The sequence below is a fragment of the Passer domesticus genome, chromosome 25, assembly GCF_036417665.1.
Source record: "Passer domesticus isolate bPasDom1 chromosome 25, bPasDom1.hap1, whole genome shotgun sequence".
Classification (NCBI taxonomy): Eukaryota; Metazoa; Chordata; class Aves; order Passeriformes; family Passeridae; genus Passer; species Passer domesticus.
The window spans coordinates 2,490,217-2,509,946 of NC_087498.1; the positions used below are offsets into that span (position 1 = coordinate 2,490,217).

Consider the following 19,730-nt stretch of genomic DNA (forward strand, 5'->3'; position numbering starts at 1 on the left):
TCCCCTGGATTGAAGGAGGACCAGCACTGGCACTGTATCTGCTCTGCAGGGACTTTTGGGGAGTTCTTGCTCATGGCATTCTGAAAAAAAATTCCAGGTGTTTCCCTGACCAGAATTTCCAGTACTTCAGCCACAATGTCTGTAGCTGTGCTGTATCTAAGCAGAAGTAGTTTGGTATCCATATTTGCCCTTGAATGTGGAAAAATCCCGTCTGCCCTTGTGGCACAGATACCTGAGCTCTTTGAGGAAGGAGCCTGGGCTCTATCTGCCCTAACTCTGATGTGGTGTGTCCTGAAAGGGCAGCTGGAGAGCTGGCAGCTGCTGGAGGCTGCTGAGCCAGCCTGCAGTGGGGCCTGGCCACAGGGCAGGTGAGTGTGGCTGCTGAGGGTGTGATAATGGCACACGGTGCTGGCGTGGTGGCCCCCACTGTAACCCCAAGGACACCTCTGCAGACAATTTTAGGGGATGGACAGCTGTTCTAGCCAAAGGACTGCTGCTACTTTCACTCCTGTGCAGCCAAGAGACCGGCCCTGGCCAAAAGGGTTGCGGCAAAACTCACTAGAGATCTGACTCCTGGGAACATGCTGTCACCATATGGTGTCCACATTAATAACACCAAACAAGTGCTTCATAAACAGTGCTCTAACGACAAATACCAGAGGAATTAATAATAATCTAGCTATTATTTTCTAATGTTCTCGCTTTATTAAGAACACTGATGCTGTCTGAATGAGCTCTTCCGGAAGAACAACATCTGGCACTCACATGAATACCTGATGAAATCCATATGATCCTGGGTATCTGATAAATTCATGGCCAGAACAGCAGTGGTTTGTGCCCTCCTGCCTCACAGTAACAGTGCCCTTCTCTCTTATTCTAGGTCATAACATAATGCCCATGCTGTTCTACACTCTGCAGTAACAGTGCCCTTCTCTCCCATTCTAGGTCAGAAGTAATGCCCATGCTGTTCTACACCCTGACTGCAGTAACAGTGCCCTTCTCTCCCATTCTAGGTCAGATTGTAATGCCCATGCTGTTCTACACCCTGACTGCAGTAATGGTGCCCTTCTCTCCCATTCTAGGTCAGAAGTAATGCCCATGCTGTTCTACACCCTGACTGCAGTAACGGTGCCCTTCTCTCTTGTTCTAGGTCAGAATGTAATGCCCATGCTGTTCTACACCCTGACTGCAGTAACAGTGCCTTTCTGTCTCGTTCTAGGTGATAACATAACGCCCATGCTGTTCTACACTCTGCAGTAACAGTGCCTTTCTGTCTCGTTCTAGGTCATAACGTAATGCCCATGCTGTTCTACACTCTGACTGTAGCTTTTTTGATCGGCACACAGGCAGCTCCCAAGTCAGAGGACAATGCTCCACTGGAGTTTCCTGCAGAACACTCCCTGCTCAGCACCCGGAGCGACGGACACCCCATTGCCCAGGAGGCTCCGCAGACACCCCACGGCCACGCCACGTGGAGCCTCGGCAGGAGAGAAGCTCTAAACATCACCGTGGACCCCAAAATGTTCCGCAAGCGGCGTTTCCGGTCTCCCCGGGTGCTGTTCAGCACGGAGCCCCCGCCGGTGGCCGGGCAGGGCCGGAATTTGGGATTTCTCAGCGGGGCGGGGGCTCTCAACAGGACTGCCCGGAGCAGGAGGAGCACGCACCCCGTGCTGCACCGCGGGGAGTTCTCGGTGTGCGACAGCGTCAGCATGTGGGTCGGGGACAAAACCACGGCCACCGACATCAAGGGCAAGGAGGTGACGGTGCTGGGCGAGGTCAACATCAACAACAACGTCTTCAAGCAGTACTTTTTCGAGACCAAGTGCAGGGACCCCAAGCCAGTGTCGGGCGGGTGCCGCGGCATTGACGCCAAGCACTGGAACTCGTACTGCACCACCACCCACACGTTCGTCAAGGCCCTGACCATGGAGGGCAAGCAGGCGGCCTGGAGGTTCATCCGCATCGACACCGCCTGCGTCTGCGTGCTCAGCAGGAAGGCGGCCAGGCCCTGAGCCCGCGCCCTCCGACCCCCCTACCTCAGCCTGTAAATTATTTTAAGTTATAAAGGACTGCATGGTATATTTATAGTTTATACAGTACAGAAAGAACCTCATTATTTATTAAACTCTTTTGGAAACCTTTGGTGTTTTGTAAGTTATTTACTGGCAGAGCTCTGTGTTTGTTTTAGTGTCATTCAACTCTACAGCTCTGGGCTGTTGAACAAGCTTTCAGCAAAAAGAAAGCGTTTTCCACACAGTTTTCACACGTATTGCTCTCTTTTACAAGGAAATTTCCCTGCCAGTTTATTGTAGGTTTATTTTCAATTGAAATTTTTTTGTCCAAATACCAAGAGACCGAAACAGAACTTTCAAAACTTGCTTCCAGTGTTACTAATTATCTATAAAGGTATTAATAATATATAATTAACCATCTTAGTGAGGTCCTGGTAGAAACACTAATCCTTCATTGTTGCCAGATCAATTTATAAGTAAGAACTTTAATGCATATTTTAAAATTGCCCACTGTTACTTTCTTTGCAAAAATAACCCATTCTGAATTATTCTGGAACACTTGTTTGCACAAGAATAGAATCTCAAAATGTGTATTTTTGTGTTAAAATGGTATTTTACAGCTCATTACTTCAGAACTATATCAGAGTGATGGGATTTCAAATGTCAATATACTTATATAAATTTAAAACGTTCAAGTGCCTTATAATCCAAATTTGATCATTTTCTCAAGCCAGCATTCTGGTAACAGGACCTTCCATCAGAGCAAGTCTTTTCATGCATGACAGACTAAAATCCAAAAATAAATAATAAAAAAATCACTGAGGCTGTGTTTTAGCAAGGACCCAAAATAACCCTGTGCTCAAGATTTCTGCGTGTCGGGGACATCGACCTCCAGAAATACCCGGCGGAGCCCCAGGCCTGTGCTGGGCGTTTCACTGCACTCTCCAAAAGCTCCAGATCCTCTCCTTGTTTCCCTTGGAAGAGCAGCTGTTCTCCATTGCAGAAACTGTTTCAAAACAAATACCATCAAGGTTTTTCAGCATGGTCCCTTCCAAATCCTAGAGGGCACAGCCACCCTGGGCTCCCCTCCTGCACGGTTCTTGCTTTAATGCAAAAAGCAGAGCTGACCTTTGCTTCCTGCACGTAAGCAGCACGGCAGGGCAGCAAATCTCCAGAGAAAACGTGCTGGGGTAAAACAGTGCCAGTGGAATTAACCCAGGCCAGGCAAGAGGTGCTTCCTGGTGGGACAGTGCCAGTCTGTGTGACCTGGAGGGCACAGACACCACTCCTGACCATCTCTGCTCTGCCAGTTTGCACTCCCCTCCAATAAGTTTTTATGGTGTGGGGCAGCAATGCCCCAGTGAGAAAGTATGGCTCTCTCATATTTGCAATATTTTAATGAATAATCACTTATCTGAAAGGCTGAGGAGGAGGCAGGCTCCTGGCTGCCCTGATCCTCCAGATATCAACTTGTTCTGGAATAGGGAGAGGCGAGGAAAGCTCAGGGTGCTTTGAGTGCAGCCACAGAGGTCTCAGGTGCCCTGACACAGCAGCAGAACCCTGTCACCATCACAGGAGGGATGGAGGGACATCAGTGACACAAAGTGCTCTGAGGCAGAGGAAAGCATGGAACTGGAGCAGGTTTCCACCTGTGCTCCTCGATGGCCTTAAAGCCACGGTAACAAATTGCTGTAGGACTGTTTTCCAGACCTGACACAATGGGACTGGAGAAGAATGAGCTGCTGCTCATTCAGGACTCCTAGGTTTATGGAGACAGATTATTTTACCACTGACATAAGAGAACTGTAATTGAAAGTGTCTTCTGAATGCCTTTGGTAATTCCAAACACGTGTAAGACCTGGCATTTCTTCAAAAGCCCTGAAAGTGATGCCATTCTTCCTCGGGAAAGCTGGAGAGGGACTTTAGACAAGGACACTTGGTGATAGTGGGGGGTGGCTTTAAACTGAAGGAGGGTAGATTCAGATGGGATACTGGGGACAAATTCCTCCCTGTGAGGGTGGGCAGGCCCTGGTACAGAGCAGCTGTGGCTGCCCCTGGATCCCTGGAAGTGTCCCAGGACAGGTTGCATGGGGCTTGGACCAACCTGGGACAGTGGAAGGTGTCCCTGCCCATGGCAGGGGTTGGAAGAAAATGATCCTAAAGGTTCCTTCCAGCCCAAACCCTTCTGGGATTCCATGATAATTAAAGCAATATTGGGAGCTGCCATCTCTAATTAGAGATCACACCAAGAGGCCACACAGCAGAGCAGAGGGGGAAATCTGTTTGTTGATGTCACTTTAGGGAGAGAAGAAAACAACTGCAGGATTTAACTGCTCAGCAAGAACTTGCTGGGTTCTGAGCGAGATCTCAGGTGATCAAACCTGACCCACAACTGCAGGAGAAGGGGTGAGGGACAGAAGGGTCAGGTGACACCACAGCTCAGCTCACACTGCTGCAACAAAAGCTGCCAAAGCACCCAAATCAGCCTCATCTGCTTTGTTTCTGCTGTATCTGAGGGCTGACAGGTCCATCATACTCAGATAATTTACTTTCACTTGCAATAGCTGCATTAGAATCTGTATGATGAGTTAAGACTGTAGCTCAGCGTGGAGAATGGAGCTGATGGCCTGCTGAGCTTTTTGTGTAAGGTGACAATAACTGGAAAGCTGTGAGGATGGATCTCTACAGTTAGTTCAACACTAACTGCTCACTCAGAGCTCTGCATTTCCCAGGAGTTCCTCTGGTGTGCTCAGCTTTTGGAACAAGTGCTACTCACTGAGTGCTGAATTCTCTTCCCACTGTCTAAGAAGTCTACCAGTTTTAATGTTATATATATATATGCATAATCAACTGCTTCCCTAAAGATGGAGCATCTTCATTTCTTCTTAAAGCCTTACTTCTAAATATAAGGATTGAAAACATTTATGGCCAAGAAAAAATAAAGCTACTTCATCTAAAAGGAGATCAACTAGAGGGACTGCTATGAAGCAGATTGATTGGAAGAATTACATCATTGCTAATTCAAGAATCTGAAATTCGCTTTAGAATCTGAGGAGAGAAAAGCAAGATCCTTATATTTCAAAAGCAAATCCGATCAATCTGGTTTCACCTTTCACCAAATGCCACATGCCTGACACCCACAATTTCACTGCAGCTCAGCGGGTCTGACTAAGGAGTGAAGGTTAAATTTTGCCTGGAGGAAAACAGATCAATCTCTAGAGAGATGGATCATAATCAGTTTCCATCACCCAGCATGGGACTCATCCTCTAATCACTGCTGTAATTAGTTTGGTGGGGCTTTTTTTGAGGGGTGTGTGGGTGGTGGCAACAACTCATTTGAGATCCCACAGGTTACTCAGTCACTCCTGCTGCCGAGGGGATGCCAAGAGCCTGGAATGCCAGAAAGGCTGGAATGCCAGAAAGCCCATTCCAACACCTACACCTGCAACCAGGCTGCACTTCAGCGGGCCCGAGTGATTATTTTCATTTCAGCTGCAATACAGACAGGAAATGTTGACACAGAGAGAGAAGAGATGGTTTACATAACAGTCCTGCTTTCTCCCGGTTTCCTTTCACCTCTTACATGACACTGCTGCTCCACTCTCTAATCCCTTGTTCAAACATGCAATTAAGCAGCAGCCACACCCTTGCCAGCTCTTCCTTAGTAAGCTACATCTCAGCAGGGCAATTACAACCACTCAGGGGATTTACTTGCAGGGTTTGGAATCACTGTGTGTGTGTGTGTTTTCGCTTTTCTCAGTCTGTTTTCCTGAGGAATTCTGTGCTCTGGAGAAGTCAGTGTCTCTGAGCCTACAAATGTTCTGATGTGGCATCTCCAGTCTGATATAAATCATTGGGCCTGACATTCAGTCATGAATCTCTTGGTCAGAAAAAACATCAAGGATTGTACATTGACACTTCAGTACCACCTCACTTTGGGAAGTGAAAAGGAATCAGCAAAACCTAAGGAACACTGAACGTAGCCCAAAGCAAACAAAATATGGAATTACTACTGAGCAGCAGTTTAATACATAGAGAAAACACTCCAGAACACCTGGCACAGGGCTGAAACTAAGCAAAGACAGAATTATCCAGCTTCTAATCTGGCCAGGAGACATCATCCATTGGTTTTACACAGCAGAAGGAAATCTTGGCAGGACCAATATCTTGTTAAAAAAATGGATGTTCTTTGGTTTGGTTGGTGTTATAGAAGATTAGATGAACAACTCTTTCCTGGATGCCCAATTTTGCAGCAGAACCCAGGCATTGGCCTCAAATTACCAGATAAAATATTTAGTCCTTATCCTCACAGTGATAACTGTTCTGCAATAATTGTCTTTACTTCAACAATCTATTCAGCACTTCCTCAGTGCTCTTTGAGTTTTCCTTCTTGTCCTTCCAGAATTCAAACACCAAATACTCCCCAGGGAATCAGAAATTGATAGCTGTTGGAGGTTTTCCCTAAACTCTCTGAGACATGAAGGGGAACAGTGAAGCTGCCAAGTTTTGCTGTGCACCTTTGCTGTCTGAATGATGGGGGCACTACAATCTGACAATTAAAGTGGGTGGGATGAAGTAGGAGGTTATTCTGTTGTGTTGATGACAAACTGTTCTGGAGGAAAAATTTTTCTTGCTTTACACCAGAAGAAAAATAAAACCAATCCAAATCTGCTCATGTCTAAGTCAGTGAAATGGATTTCTGCTTCAAATGTGAATGGTTTTCCTTTTGAAGCATTGCTTAGGCTTTTAAATAGAATATTGCCAGCAGTTCCTGCACAAACCCCACCAGACCCACTGTGCAAAGTGGTGCCTGTGTGAAGGCTCCTTCTGCCTGGAAAAGGCAAGCCTGTACTGAGCACACTGACTCACGGATTGCCTCTTTTTTTATATCTTCTATTTCCATAATCCAGCACACAGAGTGGGCCCTGTCAGGCGTTTAGCAAGATCTTGCCCCCAGGGCTGTGATCCAAGCTGATGGGTGCAGGAGTGACTCACAGGGCTGGAAAGCTCTGCTGTAACCTCAGCCCAGGTGATGCCTTCAGCCTGGGATGAGCACAGATGCTCGTGGCACCTCTGTGCAAAACACATCTGCTGTTGTTACTGATCAGATGTGTCCTCTGGGGTTTTGTTCCGTTTCCCTTTTTCCTCTTGAATCATTGGATTTGGGTACATTCCAGTTCTACTGCACGGAGTCCAAGTCTGAGAACAAGTTAAGCTGTGGCAGGAAGGAAGGAGTGTGCACAACCCCAATTCCCCAGTGACAGGTCTATTAAGCAATAAATAATGAGCCTTTTATTACAGGTTCTAATTAGAACAGGACTTGTCTGATTTAGGAGCTCAACTGAGCACTCATTCCAAAATTCAGTTTGATCTGTTGCAGTGACATTCAAGCTCTATTTGTTTTCTTTTTGGATTGATGATGCACAGGAAGAAAAGGGAAAGGAAAAGTGTTCATGTCACCAGCTGCAAAGGACTGCTTTGGTTCTAGGCTCCTTACAGAGACTGGAACCCAAATTTCTAAAAACATGTGCATTCCAAGCCTTTAGACACTGTGAGTTGACATTTTAAGTGGGGTGGAACATGCTGGACACAGGCAGGAGCTGCTCAACAGGGAAATAACAAGAGAGTGTGCTCAATTTGCTAGACAATGTGCACTATATCAAACCTATAAATGTAAAACCCAAGTTTTTATTTTGTTTTCTCACACAAGGTCCAGAATACTTTTCATAAAGTCATGGAAAACATTTTCTTATTAAGGTAGTAAAAAGCCAAGCAGACAGATTTTGCACAATTTTTTTAAAAGCCTTTACGTCACTGACAACAATTATAAGAAATTTTCAGCCACAAATATTGTTTAGCAAACAGTAAAACTGGAGGCTTTGTTAAAAATATCCTGAATCAGAACAGCTGTAATGGGCTAAAATGAAGAAGTGAAGGTGCAAAATTGTGTGGAAAGTCCCTTGTCCTCCATTAACTTCTCAAGACTATAAATCAGAATAGACAAGGAGAGCAAAAAAGAGGTTTTGGAATGATATCCATAAATTTAGATGATTAGTAGCACAGGAAAAGCAGTATCTAATGGGAAAGTGCTGTTCTAAACTGGGACTGTTTACTGGGGAATGATGGAAGCCCAGTCCTCTCGTTCTAGGAAGTCAAGAGTTCTTGAAGTTCCCTTTCAAAGTGCGCTCCCAAAGCAGATCCCTGAAGCCAAAGACAACAAACTTGGCCAGGGTTATTGTCAGGCTGAAGCAAACAACTGCTCAGCTGTGTGCCTGCAGGAGCCGTGAGCCCAGGCAGAGCAGCCAGCTCCAGCCCCCTCCCCAAGCCCAGCAGGCAGCTCCTGCAGCATCATTTGCCAGCTGCAGGGGCAGGGTTGGCACACACAGCTCTGCCACGGAACTGCAGAAACCCTTCTTGCCACAAGGCCAGGAGCTGATGCCCAAAAGCCATGTCTAGCTCCCAGCATCTTCTTGCTCCACCCTGGCCACATCAGCACAGTGACCTGCACAGAATGCAGCTCATTATGCATTGATACAATTAGTGACTAATTGCTGACGCAGGAAAGAGAAAAAAACCCAAACATTTGGGTTACTTGCTCTTGACAAACTTCTGTTGGAGTTTTCATGCTTCATCCATGCTGCTGCACTAAGAGAGAGCTCAGAGCCAGGAGAGTGGTGGTAATAAAGCTTCTGGGAGAAGTTAAAGTTTTTCTGCTGTGCCCTGAGTGCAATCAGTTACTCTGACTGCAATTTCTACAGCCAGCACAGGGAGGAGAGTGGAATTGAAAATTAAGGCTACACATTCCAGGAGTTGCAGATCCTGTATAATCCCAGCACTGCTGACAAAACAATCATGGAATGGTTTGGAAGTGACTTTAAGGCCCATCCCACCCCACCCCTGCCCTGGGCAGCGACACCTCCACCAGCCCAGGCTGCTCCAAGCCCCGTCCAGCCTGGCCTTGGGCACTTCCAGGGATCCAGGGGCAGCCACATCTGCTCTGGAAATTCCACTCCAGCCCCTCACCACCCCCACAGGGAAGAAGAGCTTGCTAACATCTGCTCTAACCTACTCTCTGTCACTTTAGAACCATCTAATCAAGTTACACAAGAGATTTTTCTTTCTGAAAATGCAAGATGGAGTCCCCAGCACCTCAAGTATAACCAACCCAAAAACTTTCTTGAAAATTGCACTTGAAATACAAATTGCTTCTATTTCACCAATATATTAAAGACATTACAGGTCCTAATTGTCTGATTTGCTTAAAAATAGATACACATTTATTTGGAGAATTTAAGATACAGATTATCTTATTTACAAAGGATTTGGGACAAAAGGAAAAAAATATTATTTATCTAATCTTCCCTAAACTCAGATCACCTTCAGCTTTATCAAACTGCTTAGACATTGTCTGATGTGAGTGAACTGATGATTCATTTGGTGATTAATAACTCCCAATACCACTGTCATCAGCAAAGCTTAAACACCGACTTCGGAACATCAAAGCCATGCAAAGGCAGACAGGGAGAAACAAATTAATAAACGTAATTTTTGCAAACTGGATCTGCTCTGACTCCTTCAGCACTGGGCTGAATAATGGTGTTGATTGTAATAGTTTATTCTTAATGTTCATAACAACCCATCATTCTCCAGACAAGTATACAGCACTTATCTTCCCATCCATCACCCAGCCCCGCGTTTGTGTTAACCAGTTGTAACAGGATCTTGTGTTTGAGCATCAAAGGTGATTCAACAAACATTGCACACTGTCACTTTCTCAGCATTGCCCAGTTTCTGTTTTGGTTTAGCTAATTTTCTCCATCCCATTCTTATTTCTCTTTTATTTTCACTGACTATTATTTTTGGGTCGAGGATCTTGCTTATTAATATTATTTCTAAAATGCTCCTCAACAGCAGCACCTCTCATTCTATTTTTCCTATTTTCTGCAATATATTTATCTGCTTTGCACCTCGTGCCATAAACCTTCATTTGTTTCTCAAATTGTCACTCAGGAGATGCTGTGACTCCCCCCAGGAGGTGACCATGAACAGGGTGGGTGTTCCATCAATCTGAGCCTTCAAACCAGGCTTTATTCCTTCCCAAAGGATCTTCCCTGTCAATACCCTAAAGTGAAATGGCAGCTGGGGGCAGGAGCACCCCAGCCAGTTTTGGTGCTTCTGGTGAAGTGGTGGCTGGGGGAACAAAGATATTTCACCCCATTTTACCCTGCAGAGCTCCTGCAGAACAGGCTGCAACAGCACCAGTGCTCCTGCCAGGCTGCTTCACTGTTCCCTGACACAGCCTCTGGCACTCAGAGCCTCCCCTCAGGTATGTATTAAATGCTCTGTTTTTCAGCTCAGCATCAGTTAGAGCTGGAGGTAAACCCACCCCTCCAGAGGATTCAGAACAACCCATGGAAATAATCAATTTCTTGCCCATTTGCCCTGGATGTGGGAGAGCTCTGCAGTCCCCTCCTCTGGAAAACTGCTGAAGAGAGCTCTCTGCAAGGCTGGCCCTTTGCAGACACCTGGGAAATGTGAAGGAGCTCCCAGAGAGGAACTGAACAATGTTTTATTTACTCATTTATTTGAGGCAGGACTGAAAATGAGCAAAACCACATGCACTTATAGCATTTATTTTGTGTTTCACATTTCCCTGGCAGTTTCTGTGTAGGTATCACATCTCAAGCATCATTGTAAAGCCCTAAAATACCCTTTCAAAGAAAAAGTACATTTTTAAAAGGCTTTTTTTGTTGGTTTATTGAGGAGTTTTGTTTGTTTGCTTGTTTATTGATTAAATAAAGCAGCCTCAAGGATAAAAAATGTTTCTGGGCTGACTCCAGTTGCTTTCTTGGCTTTTTTCCAGTGATGTTCAAATCAGAGGTTGTTCAAACTAGGAAACAGTAGTTTTGCCATTTACTCATACAAAAACTTGGGAGCTCTGGTATTTTTTTAGCACACATTGCTAACAGGGTTCAAGAGTACCCTCTCCTCTGTCATGTGGCTCTGGCTGTGCATAAACATTGCTCTGACCAATAGGGGCAAAATTAGATACTTCCCAGAATGATTTGTTGCATTCTCACGACAGTTGCGATCCCAGACTGGATTAGATCCAGTGGGAAAATGTTTAGACAAAGTCCTGCAGCAAAGAACACTCCTGAGAGATGTGCCTGTGGTCTGCCTAGGACAGAAGGCAAGGTTACAGCCAGGCCTGGAGAAATGTGCCACAGGGAGGTGCCTTGGAATGCCCTGTCTGGTTTTAGGGAGCAAAAAAATGGGAGCATCCAGCAAATGTACAGCCACATTCCTGTTCTTCCCCGGCAGGGTGGGGAGGCTCTGGCACAGGCTGCCCAGAGAAGCTGTCTGCCCCTGTGTAGTGGTTTTGGTTTGTTAATTTGAAATTTTGTCAATTTTGAGATTTTTTTTGGCTAACATATTAAAGAGTGTGGCAGGTTTGGTGTTGGTTAATTATTAATGTACTTATTTTTTTGTTGTGAGATAGGGTTAGGAGAAAGGTAAAGTAGGTTGAAAACTTTAAAAGGGTATAAAGAAAAATTTATTAATAGTAATTAAAAGAAAGAGTAATAAGAATTGGAACAAAACAGAAGATCTCACTTCCAGAGATCCCTGGAAGTGTCCAAGACCAGGCTGGAGCAACCTGGGATAGTGGAAGGTGTTGAGGTTGGAACTGGATGAGCTTTAAGGTCCCTCCCAACCCAAACCCCTTTGGAATTCTAAGATCTGCAATACCAACCATTTTGTTCAGCTCACACTACTCACACATCATGAAATGGAAACCAGAAAGAAGAAGGAGAAACATGGGGAGATCAGAAAAGGAAGGTTTCACTCAGCCCTCTCTTCAAACACTCTCCTGACCCACTAGATTTTAGGCTTCAAGAGCTTTAGGGAATATTTAGCTAAAGACTACTCCTAATTCAGTGATCCAGCAGGACAGATAAGCACATCAGGACTGAGAGTGCAAATGCAGCATGAAATTGGAAGCAGGAACATGGTCTTAGCACCTCCACTGTGCTGCACCAGCCAGAGCTTAACCAGCCTCTGAGGCCTTAAAAACTTAAGCCCGTACTCATTTCTCCTCATCAACTACTTTGGAGCAACATTTCCTAACAGTTGCTTGAGGTTTTTGTCTCCTTCCTTCTGGTTTCCCCTTTCTTCTTCTGGGAGAGCTGTTTGGACTCGTTCAGTTTGCAGATTCCACTCAGGGCTGTGCTTCTCATTCAAAACATTTTTACTCTCAAAGGCATTTTTGCCTTTCCTTCACTTTGAATGAAGACTCTGCAACCTGCACAGCCTTGCCTTTTCAGCCCCTTCAAATGAGTTTTTAAATTTTTGTTCCTCGCTGCCCCAGCAGATTGCTCTGAGTACTTTCTGCACACATCCACACAACACTAAAACAGTGAATTATGCCTGGAAATCTGACACACATATTGTTAGAAGTTCATTAAACCTGCATTCCTGCAGTCATATTGTGACAGCATGCTTAGGAATACATTTCCTGACTCAGGTGACACCATTACTCAGCTTTTCCTGCCCTCTTTGATTGCTGGAATATTACCTAAAGCTGTTTAGAAGATAGAAGATGTGTGAAATTGAAATCATCTGGTGACAGCTTCTTGTCTGCTGCTGCTGACAGGTAACATTACAAGGACTAATTCACTGTTGTTCTTAAATTCCTTTCGTTTCATTCACATCTTTGCTGTGAAGGCACAGAAGATCCTCCGTCAAGCAGAGTCTAATCAACAGCAAAAGATAAGTGGAATAAGTAGGAATGACTTGGTAGTGCTTCAGTTGTCCTCCATTTTGTGTTTATTCTTAGTGTTTAAGTTGCCGTCCTCTCTAAGCCAGAGGTCAAAGTGAAATTTCTTTTATTTAATATATATATATATAGACAAAATAAAGGTGTAGGTGACTCCTCCAAAGCTGCTTCTGAAGGAACCCTGCAGTCAAGTCAGTTGAGAACATTTTCATTTTCTTTCTTCCATTTGATCTCCTCAGAAACATATTTTTCATATTATTCCTCACATTTTACTTCCATTTTGAGATATATATATATATATTAAAATATATACATTTATATATATATATACTTAATAAACAGTGTGATGGAAGCAGCAGAAGGTGGTGGTGCTCCTCCATGGCAGCTCTGACACTGCAGACAGAGGCTCAGGCTCCAGCTGAGGGGAGATTTGGAGCAGTAACAGAGGAAAGCAGAGCCCACTGCTCTCAACCTGGGAACTGTGGTGCCTTTGGGACAGTCTGGTCCCCAAAAGAGGGGGAAAACTTCAAGGTTCTTGGTTCATTTTATCAGGGTAGGAAAAAACCAGAGATAAGAAATACAGGACCCCTGAGCCAACAGCAGTAAACCCAAAAACCTTAACTTTGTCAAAGCCAGCTGCTTTTAGCACCTAAACAGGATTTTGGTATTACTGTAAAAGTATCTGTGCCTCTGTGTAGCCTCTTCCTTTATAAATGTAAGACACTGAGGGAGCTGGGAATGAGCAAGGAATCACATAAACATTTCAGCATCCTGTATTGGAGCTCACCACCCAAACTGTCAGCCCTGCAAGAGCCTGAGGGCACACCAGTGTTACCAGCAGTCTGGAAAAGCACATCTGGGAAAGACAAATGCCCTTCAGTGGTGGAAGGCTCAGCAGTTCTCCCATCCTGATTTTGCAGAAGGACACAGCAATGTGCATTCACACAGAGCTGCTGTAGCAGGAGGCAAAGTGCTACAGAAAGGAATCAGCTCAGAGCCATGGACAGACCTCCCCTCTCCATCCTCCCTGCCATGGCTGCAATAAACAGAATTTATTGCTGTAATCATCCCTCATCATGGCCTGCACACATCCTGTACCATCACCAGCATATTCCATAGGGTTTACACTCCTCTTTCCCTTTCCTAAACTTTTAACCATCTTTTAATTTATGAATAACATTTAAGTTCATATTTCAAAAGCATGCAGGCTCTTGGATTCTATAAAATCTCAAAGAAATCACCTTTACTTCCCACAATGTAAATCCAGAGCATCCAAAGTCTGTTTGCTTGTTATATTAATAGAATTCAGAAAATTGCTCTACAACATTCCTAAAAAAGAGAATCAGCCAAAGTTAGACTTGGCATCTGCACAAGTCTCAGTTATTTTTTGGAATACTTTGACAACACTCTTATGTTATTGTCTCTGGGTTCATTTTTCTGTTCATGTATTCCCCAAAGAAGGAAAGAATGGTATTCCTGTTCTCTGAATAAGGACACATCTTGCTTGTCAGAGAGATTTAATTATTTATTTTCCCTTCTCCTTCTTGAATTGTTGGATCTTCATATCAGGAGGTTTCAGGTCCTTCAAAATCTTGCTCTTCAGAGAAAGTCATCTAACTGCCTCAAATAAAGAAACAAGAACAGAGTTTCACCTGCAGAGCTGGAACCTTCAATTATTGTCCTTTCTGTTGGTTACTGCAGGGAGAGCCTTTGGAGAGCACAGAAAACCTGATAGGTTCCTAAATCTGATTTAATAACACAGAAAACCTGTTAGGTTTCTAAATCTGATTTAGTAACAGAAAACCTGAGCTACTCAGTGCTGGCAGGAGCACTGTGGCAAAGCCCCAGCTCCACAGGCTCCACCTGGGTGCACCTAGGGACAAAATAAAGGTGTAGGACAAACGAGGTGACTCCTCCAAAGCTGCTTCTGAAGGAACCCTGCAGTCAAGTCAGTTGAGAACATTTTCATTTTCCTTCTTCCATTTGATCTCCTCAGAAACATATTTTTCATATTATTCCTCACATTTTACTTCCATCTGGTTTCAGCTTTTGATTAGAAACTTGGAAGCTCAGCCTTAACAGCTCAGTGCAGAGACCTGAGCTGCTTCCAGCCCTCTTTCTCCTTGGAGGATCTTAACTCAACCGTATGGTTCTTTTTACTGAGGCTGTACCCTCAGTAAATAGTTTGCAACTCTTGGAAAGAGCAAAAACTCTTGCAAACAGAGGAGGGGTTTGTTACCCTGGAAGAAACAAAACCTGCAAGACAGATGATACTGATTGAAAAATATTTGCTATGCAAAGTGGTGTTTATGGGGAAGCTGTCAATTGCCAGGTTTATCAGGCAGGATTCAATACACATTTAAATGTTGGTTGACATCTCACCAGGAATACAGAACCCTGATATCTGAGCTCAGCCCAGAATTCACTGCAGCCACCAAAAAAGGATGCTGAAGTTACTGCTCAGGGAAAAAAATAAATTAAATGCTCAATAACAAGCATTGTATTGATGTGGTTGTAAAATTGTAGAATCCCAGAATGGTTTGGGTTGGAAGGGAACTTAAAGTTCATCCAGTGCCACCCCTGCCATGGGCAGGGACACCTTCCACTGTCCCAGGCTGCTCCAAGCCCATCCAGCCTGGCCTTGGGCACTGCCAGGGATCCAGGGGCAGCCACAGCTGCTCTGGGCACCTGTGCCAGGGCCTGCCCACCCTCACAGGGAACAATTCTTTCCTAAAATCTGATCTAAACCCACCCTGTCTGTGTCCTCCCTCTGCAGGATCAGAAGAAGCTGGCAGTCATCAGGGCAGGAAAGGTTGGTGGATGGTCACATTTTTACACTAAATTTTTTATTTTTTTTTACCTTAAAAGCATTAAAACATCCTGAGCCAGAACAAATCTGTGTCTGTCCAAATGTTTGCAACAGAGGATGACTGTGACACCAGCAGGCACAGAAAGACCCAAGAGATGTGGGTGGGAAGAAAAAAGGTTTGGGAATGGTGACCCTCCCACACCACCTCAATTCCAGCTGAAGTGCTTAATTCTCAAGGACCTGTGACAGTCACAAAAGAAATCCAGATATAAGCCAACATCAGAGGCACCAGAAATCCTGATTTCCAACAGCTTTTGAACAGCACCAGCAATTTTGCAAGGCAGCCTTAATCACCACAAGCATCCATGAGAAGTTGCCTACCCGGCCTGCAAGTGCAGGGGAGGGCTGCAAAAAAGACATTCAGCTTCTGACTGCAAGGATCAAGGAAATGGGTTTAGACTTCCCCCATTTCTGAGCAATCAAACAGCACAGCCAAAGAAAGACAGAAAACAGGATTCTAATCACAAAGTTATGAAGGAGCAAGTTTCCAGATTCATCCAGCTTTTGTCACTTGGAATTTTTTCCTTACATTCTAAGCTTTTTTCCTACATTCTGATACCATCTCATCTGGGCTGTGCCGTTATATCATTCTTTGTGCTTTTATTTATTTATTTATTTATGCTATATTATTCTTTGTGCTTTTATACTGTTCTTTTATATTATTCTTTCAGCTTCTGACTGTAAGGATCAAGGAAATGGGTTTAGACTTCCCCCATTTCTCAGCAATCAAACAGCACAGCCAAAGACAGAAAGCAGGATTCTAATCACAAGGCTATAAAGGAGCAAGTTTCCAGATTCATCCAGCTTTTGTCGCTTGGATTTTTTCCCCTACATTGTAAGCCTTTTTCCTACATTCTGATACCATCTCATCTGGGCTGTGCTTTCATATTATTCTTTGCAGTATTTGCAGAGTTCACAGTGAAGACTTGAGACATATGTAGGACATATGCAGGAGATAGCCTGGAATGATCTCATGTTTGCAGCTCCAAGAGGGATCAGAGAGCTGAAAGTTGGTCTGGGTTGTCCCCTAGTGGTCCCCACCCTTCCTGGGGAGCAGAACCCCCCAGGGGCTGGGAGTGCTGATTGCCATGATCACCCCCAAACTGGGACCTGTCCACATTAAGCAGGGCTTGCCTCCTTCCCTGCAGCATTTTCTGCTCAGCTCACAGCATCTCCCAAATTCCTCACTGCAGACCTGACCTGGCCATTTGCTCCCAGTGCTGCCCCTGTGATGATTATTTCTACACTAATCCCTGATCTACTATGCTGTGATTAAGTTGTAGCTACTCTTTTAGAGGTTTTCCCCAATCTGTCATTTGTTCTGTCCTCCCCCATTCTGGGAGCATTTTACTGTAGTTTTTTGTAGTTTTGTAGCTTTGTTGTCATTCATAAATTCCTGACAGAGTTCCCATTACATTATCCAGGTTATGTATATTGTCCAGAAAATATTGGCCAACACAACAACACCCAACTTCACTTAGAAGCACAGAGAACTGGTGCAGGTTATATTACCAAAAAAAAAATCCAAGGAAAAGGACTGACTTCCAGAAAATTCTCACACATCTTTACTCCCATCCATCTTGTTTCCTTCAGACACACAGCTCAGAGAAACAACTCCATATCTAAAATCTGAAGTGTTGCTTTTTCAGTAACAGGTCAAAATCCTGAGTCCAGGTCTGTTGCAAGCTCTGCTCATGCACTATTTTTAAAATTTACCCCTTGTCCAAATCAAGTCATATGGCATCACAATGTTTCTTCCTGCACATTTCTCAATGCTCAGAGCACTGTTTTGTAATTTAACTGGAAAGCTGACATCCTAAATCTCTATACAGTCATCTCCTCCATGTTTGACCTCAGCAACTGGAGGAGCTCCTATGCTATTACCAAGAGCTTTGAACCCAGGGGAGAATTTTTTGCTCTCATTCCTTCCTTTGTGCCTAAATCATCCTCCAGCTCCATGTGCATCCCAGCAGTCTGGGTCAGACTCACACTCATTGTCCATTGTTCTCTTAGTCTTGCTCACTTCTCTTTTCTTTATTCTGAGTCCTCCTTGATGCAATTTCAGCTGTTTTGCTAAGAAAGCTCCTGTCAGGCCACACATGCATCAGCACAGGAAGCCCAGAAGAAATTGTGGTATTAAGCAGCTTAAGTGCAATTAACTGAAGGATTGTCATGGAAACAATCAAATTTAAGCTGAAGAACAAAGTCATTAGCCTCAGAATTTCACTAAACTTTAATTTCTGTTCTCTATTCCACCCAAAAACATTCGGGAAGGAGGGAGTTCACCAAAAACTTCAAGTAATGGTATTTGCTTAAAAAAAAACCATAAAACTAATTTAAAAACCCAACAACAACAAAATATATTTGCAAAACCTCCACTCAGCAGAAGGAAGGTAATTTCTTCTTATTCCAGGCATAGAAAGCTCCTCCTAGGGAGGTAAAATTTATTCAATTTTAAAAGATATGCTCCTTTTAGACAGAAAATTCCCCTGTACACAGCACTGTTACCATTCAGGAGGTTACTACAGAATAACTCCTTTTATTACCCATGTGCTCTAAATTCTGATTATAGCTAAACTGCAAAAAATCCCCTTCAAGATACTTCAAAGAGGAGCTTTACAAAAGTGATAAAAATTGGAGGATTTGGGTGCTCAGTGTTTCTAGTGGTGTGTTCTAATGCCATAAATATCCAGGATATACATGGAAAGCATGGCAAGATTAGATCAATATGTCAGTAGTAAAAACCAGATCTGTGTCTCCATCCACTCCATCCCACTCAGCTTTTGCATTAATCTCATTAACAGGTTCCAAGCATAGCCCAGCAGTGCTCCAAAAAAGCAAAGGCAGCATCTGCCAGGAGACATCCTCCCCCTCTCCTCATGGATGGAGGTGCTCCTGCCTCACTCCGTGCCTCCCTGCTCCTGGAGCCACATCAGAAGAGCACACCTGGCATTTGAATGGAATGCACAGAGGTCTGAGGTGGCTCCTGGATCCTGTGAGGGCTTGTCCAGCTCTCCCAAGGCTTTTTCTTCTGCACACAGCTTGTCCTTGCTGCAAGGACGTGCTGCACGTGTCAGCCTGTCAACAAACATGTCCTACCTCACTGCTGGGAGCAGGAAAACCCCCACTGTGCCTGGATACTCATGAGGAAACATGTACTGAAAGGCAGAAGGGGCAGGATAGCAATTTAACTGCAGGTTTTTGACGAGTTGCTGCAGGTGGGGTCTCACAAGGGCACAGGAAGGGGAAAGATGAGAGGCTGAGGAACAGCAAACGCAGACAGAAAGGTCACAAAACTGGCCAGCAATTCCCTGTGCCTGGGGGAGAGTGATCCACAAAAAATGGGTGTTCCACAGTACATACAAAGAGTCCACGTCCTTCTTAAGAAACCTGACTTACCAGAAAGTCTGTAAATTGCCCGGAAATTTAATTGCAGCTCGTAGCTTTGTTTCAGTGATGACAGAGTGAAGCTGCTGCGAGCTGGAGTTTGGTTGTACCTGTCAGGGCAAAAGGAGAATTGTTTGAAACTCAGCCCCTCCAGCCTCCTCCTTCAGAGGCAGCCAGTTCTTGAGCTGAGTTTGTTTTACCAAACACATCATGGTAATCTGCAGGAAGGGATTGTCACTGGGGCTGTGCAGCAGCACCTGAGCCCACCCCAGGCTCTGCACAGGCAGAGAAGGTGCCCAGGAGCTGCTCTGGGCTCCAGGACCTTGAAATGTGGGGATCAGCACCGAAGGTAGGGAGACCTCAATCCCTGAGAGATCAGAGAATCATGGAATCATTCAGCTGGAAAAGCTTTTTGGGATTGTCAAGCCCAGCCATTCCCCCAGCACTGCTGTGTTCACCACCAACCCCTGTCCCCAGGTCCACATCCACATGACTTTGGCACACTTCCAGGGATGGTGATTCCACCACAGCCCTGGGCAGCTGTGCCAGTGTCTGTCACTCTTTCAGTGAAAAAAATTTCCCCAATATCCAATCTAAACTTCCCCTGGCCCAGCCTGAGGCCGTTCCCTCTCCTCCTGTCCCTGTTCTGGGATAAGATCCCAAATCCCCTCCTGTCAAGGAGTTGTGC

At 44.7% G+C, this 19,730-nt stretch overlaps 1 protein-coding gene and 1 long non-coding RNA gene across 4 annotated transcripts in view; one reads left to right on the forward strand and one right to left on the reverse strand.

Moving 5' to 3' along the window:
• NGF (nerve growth factor) overlaps positions 1-6,683 on the forward strand; it is a 31,679-nt gene extending 24,996 nt beyond the window's left edge. For both annotated transcript variants that reach the window (XM_064399177.1, XM_064399178.1), the window contains one exon: positions 1,285-6,683. In XM_064399177.1, the coding sequence (XP_064255247.1) occupies positions 1,296-2,012 (717 nt within the window). In that variant the 5' untranslated portion in view covers positions 1,285-1,295 and the 3' untranslated portion in view covers positions 2,013-6,683. The remainder of the gene's footprint in view (positions 1-1,284) is intronic.
• LOC135286168 (uncharacterized) overlaps positions 1-19,730 on the reverse strand; it is a 46,490-nt gene that overhangs the window by 21,728 nt on the left and 5,032 nt on the right. For both annotated transcript variants that reach the window (XR_010350635.1, XR_010350634.1), the window contains exon 2: positions 19,055-19,152. This is a non-coding gene — a long non-coding RNA (uncharacterized LOC135286168). The remainder of the gene's footprint in view (positions 1-19,054; positions 19,153-19,730) is intronic.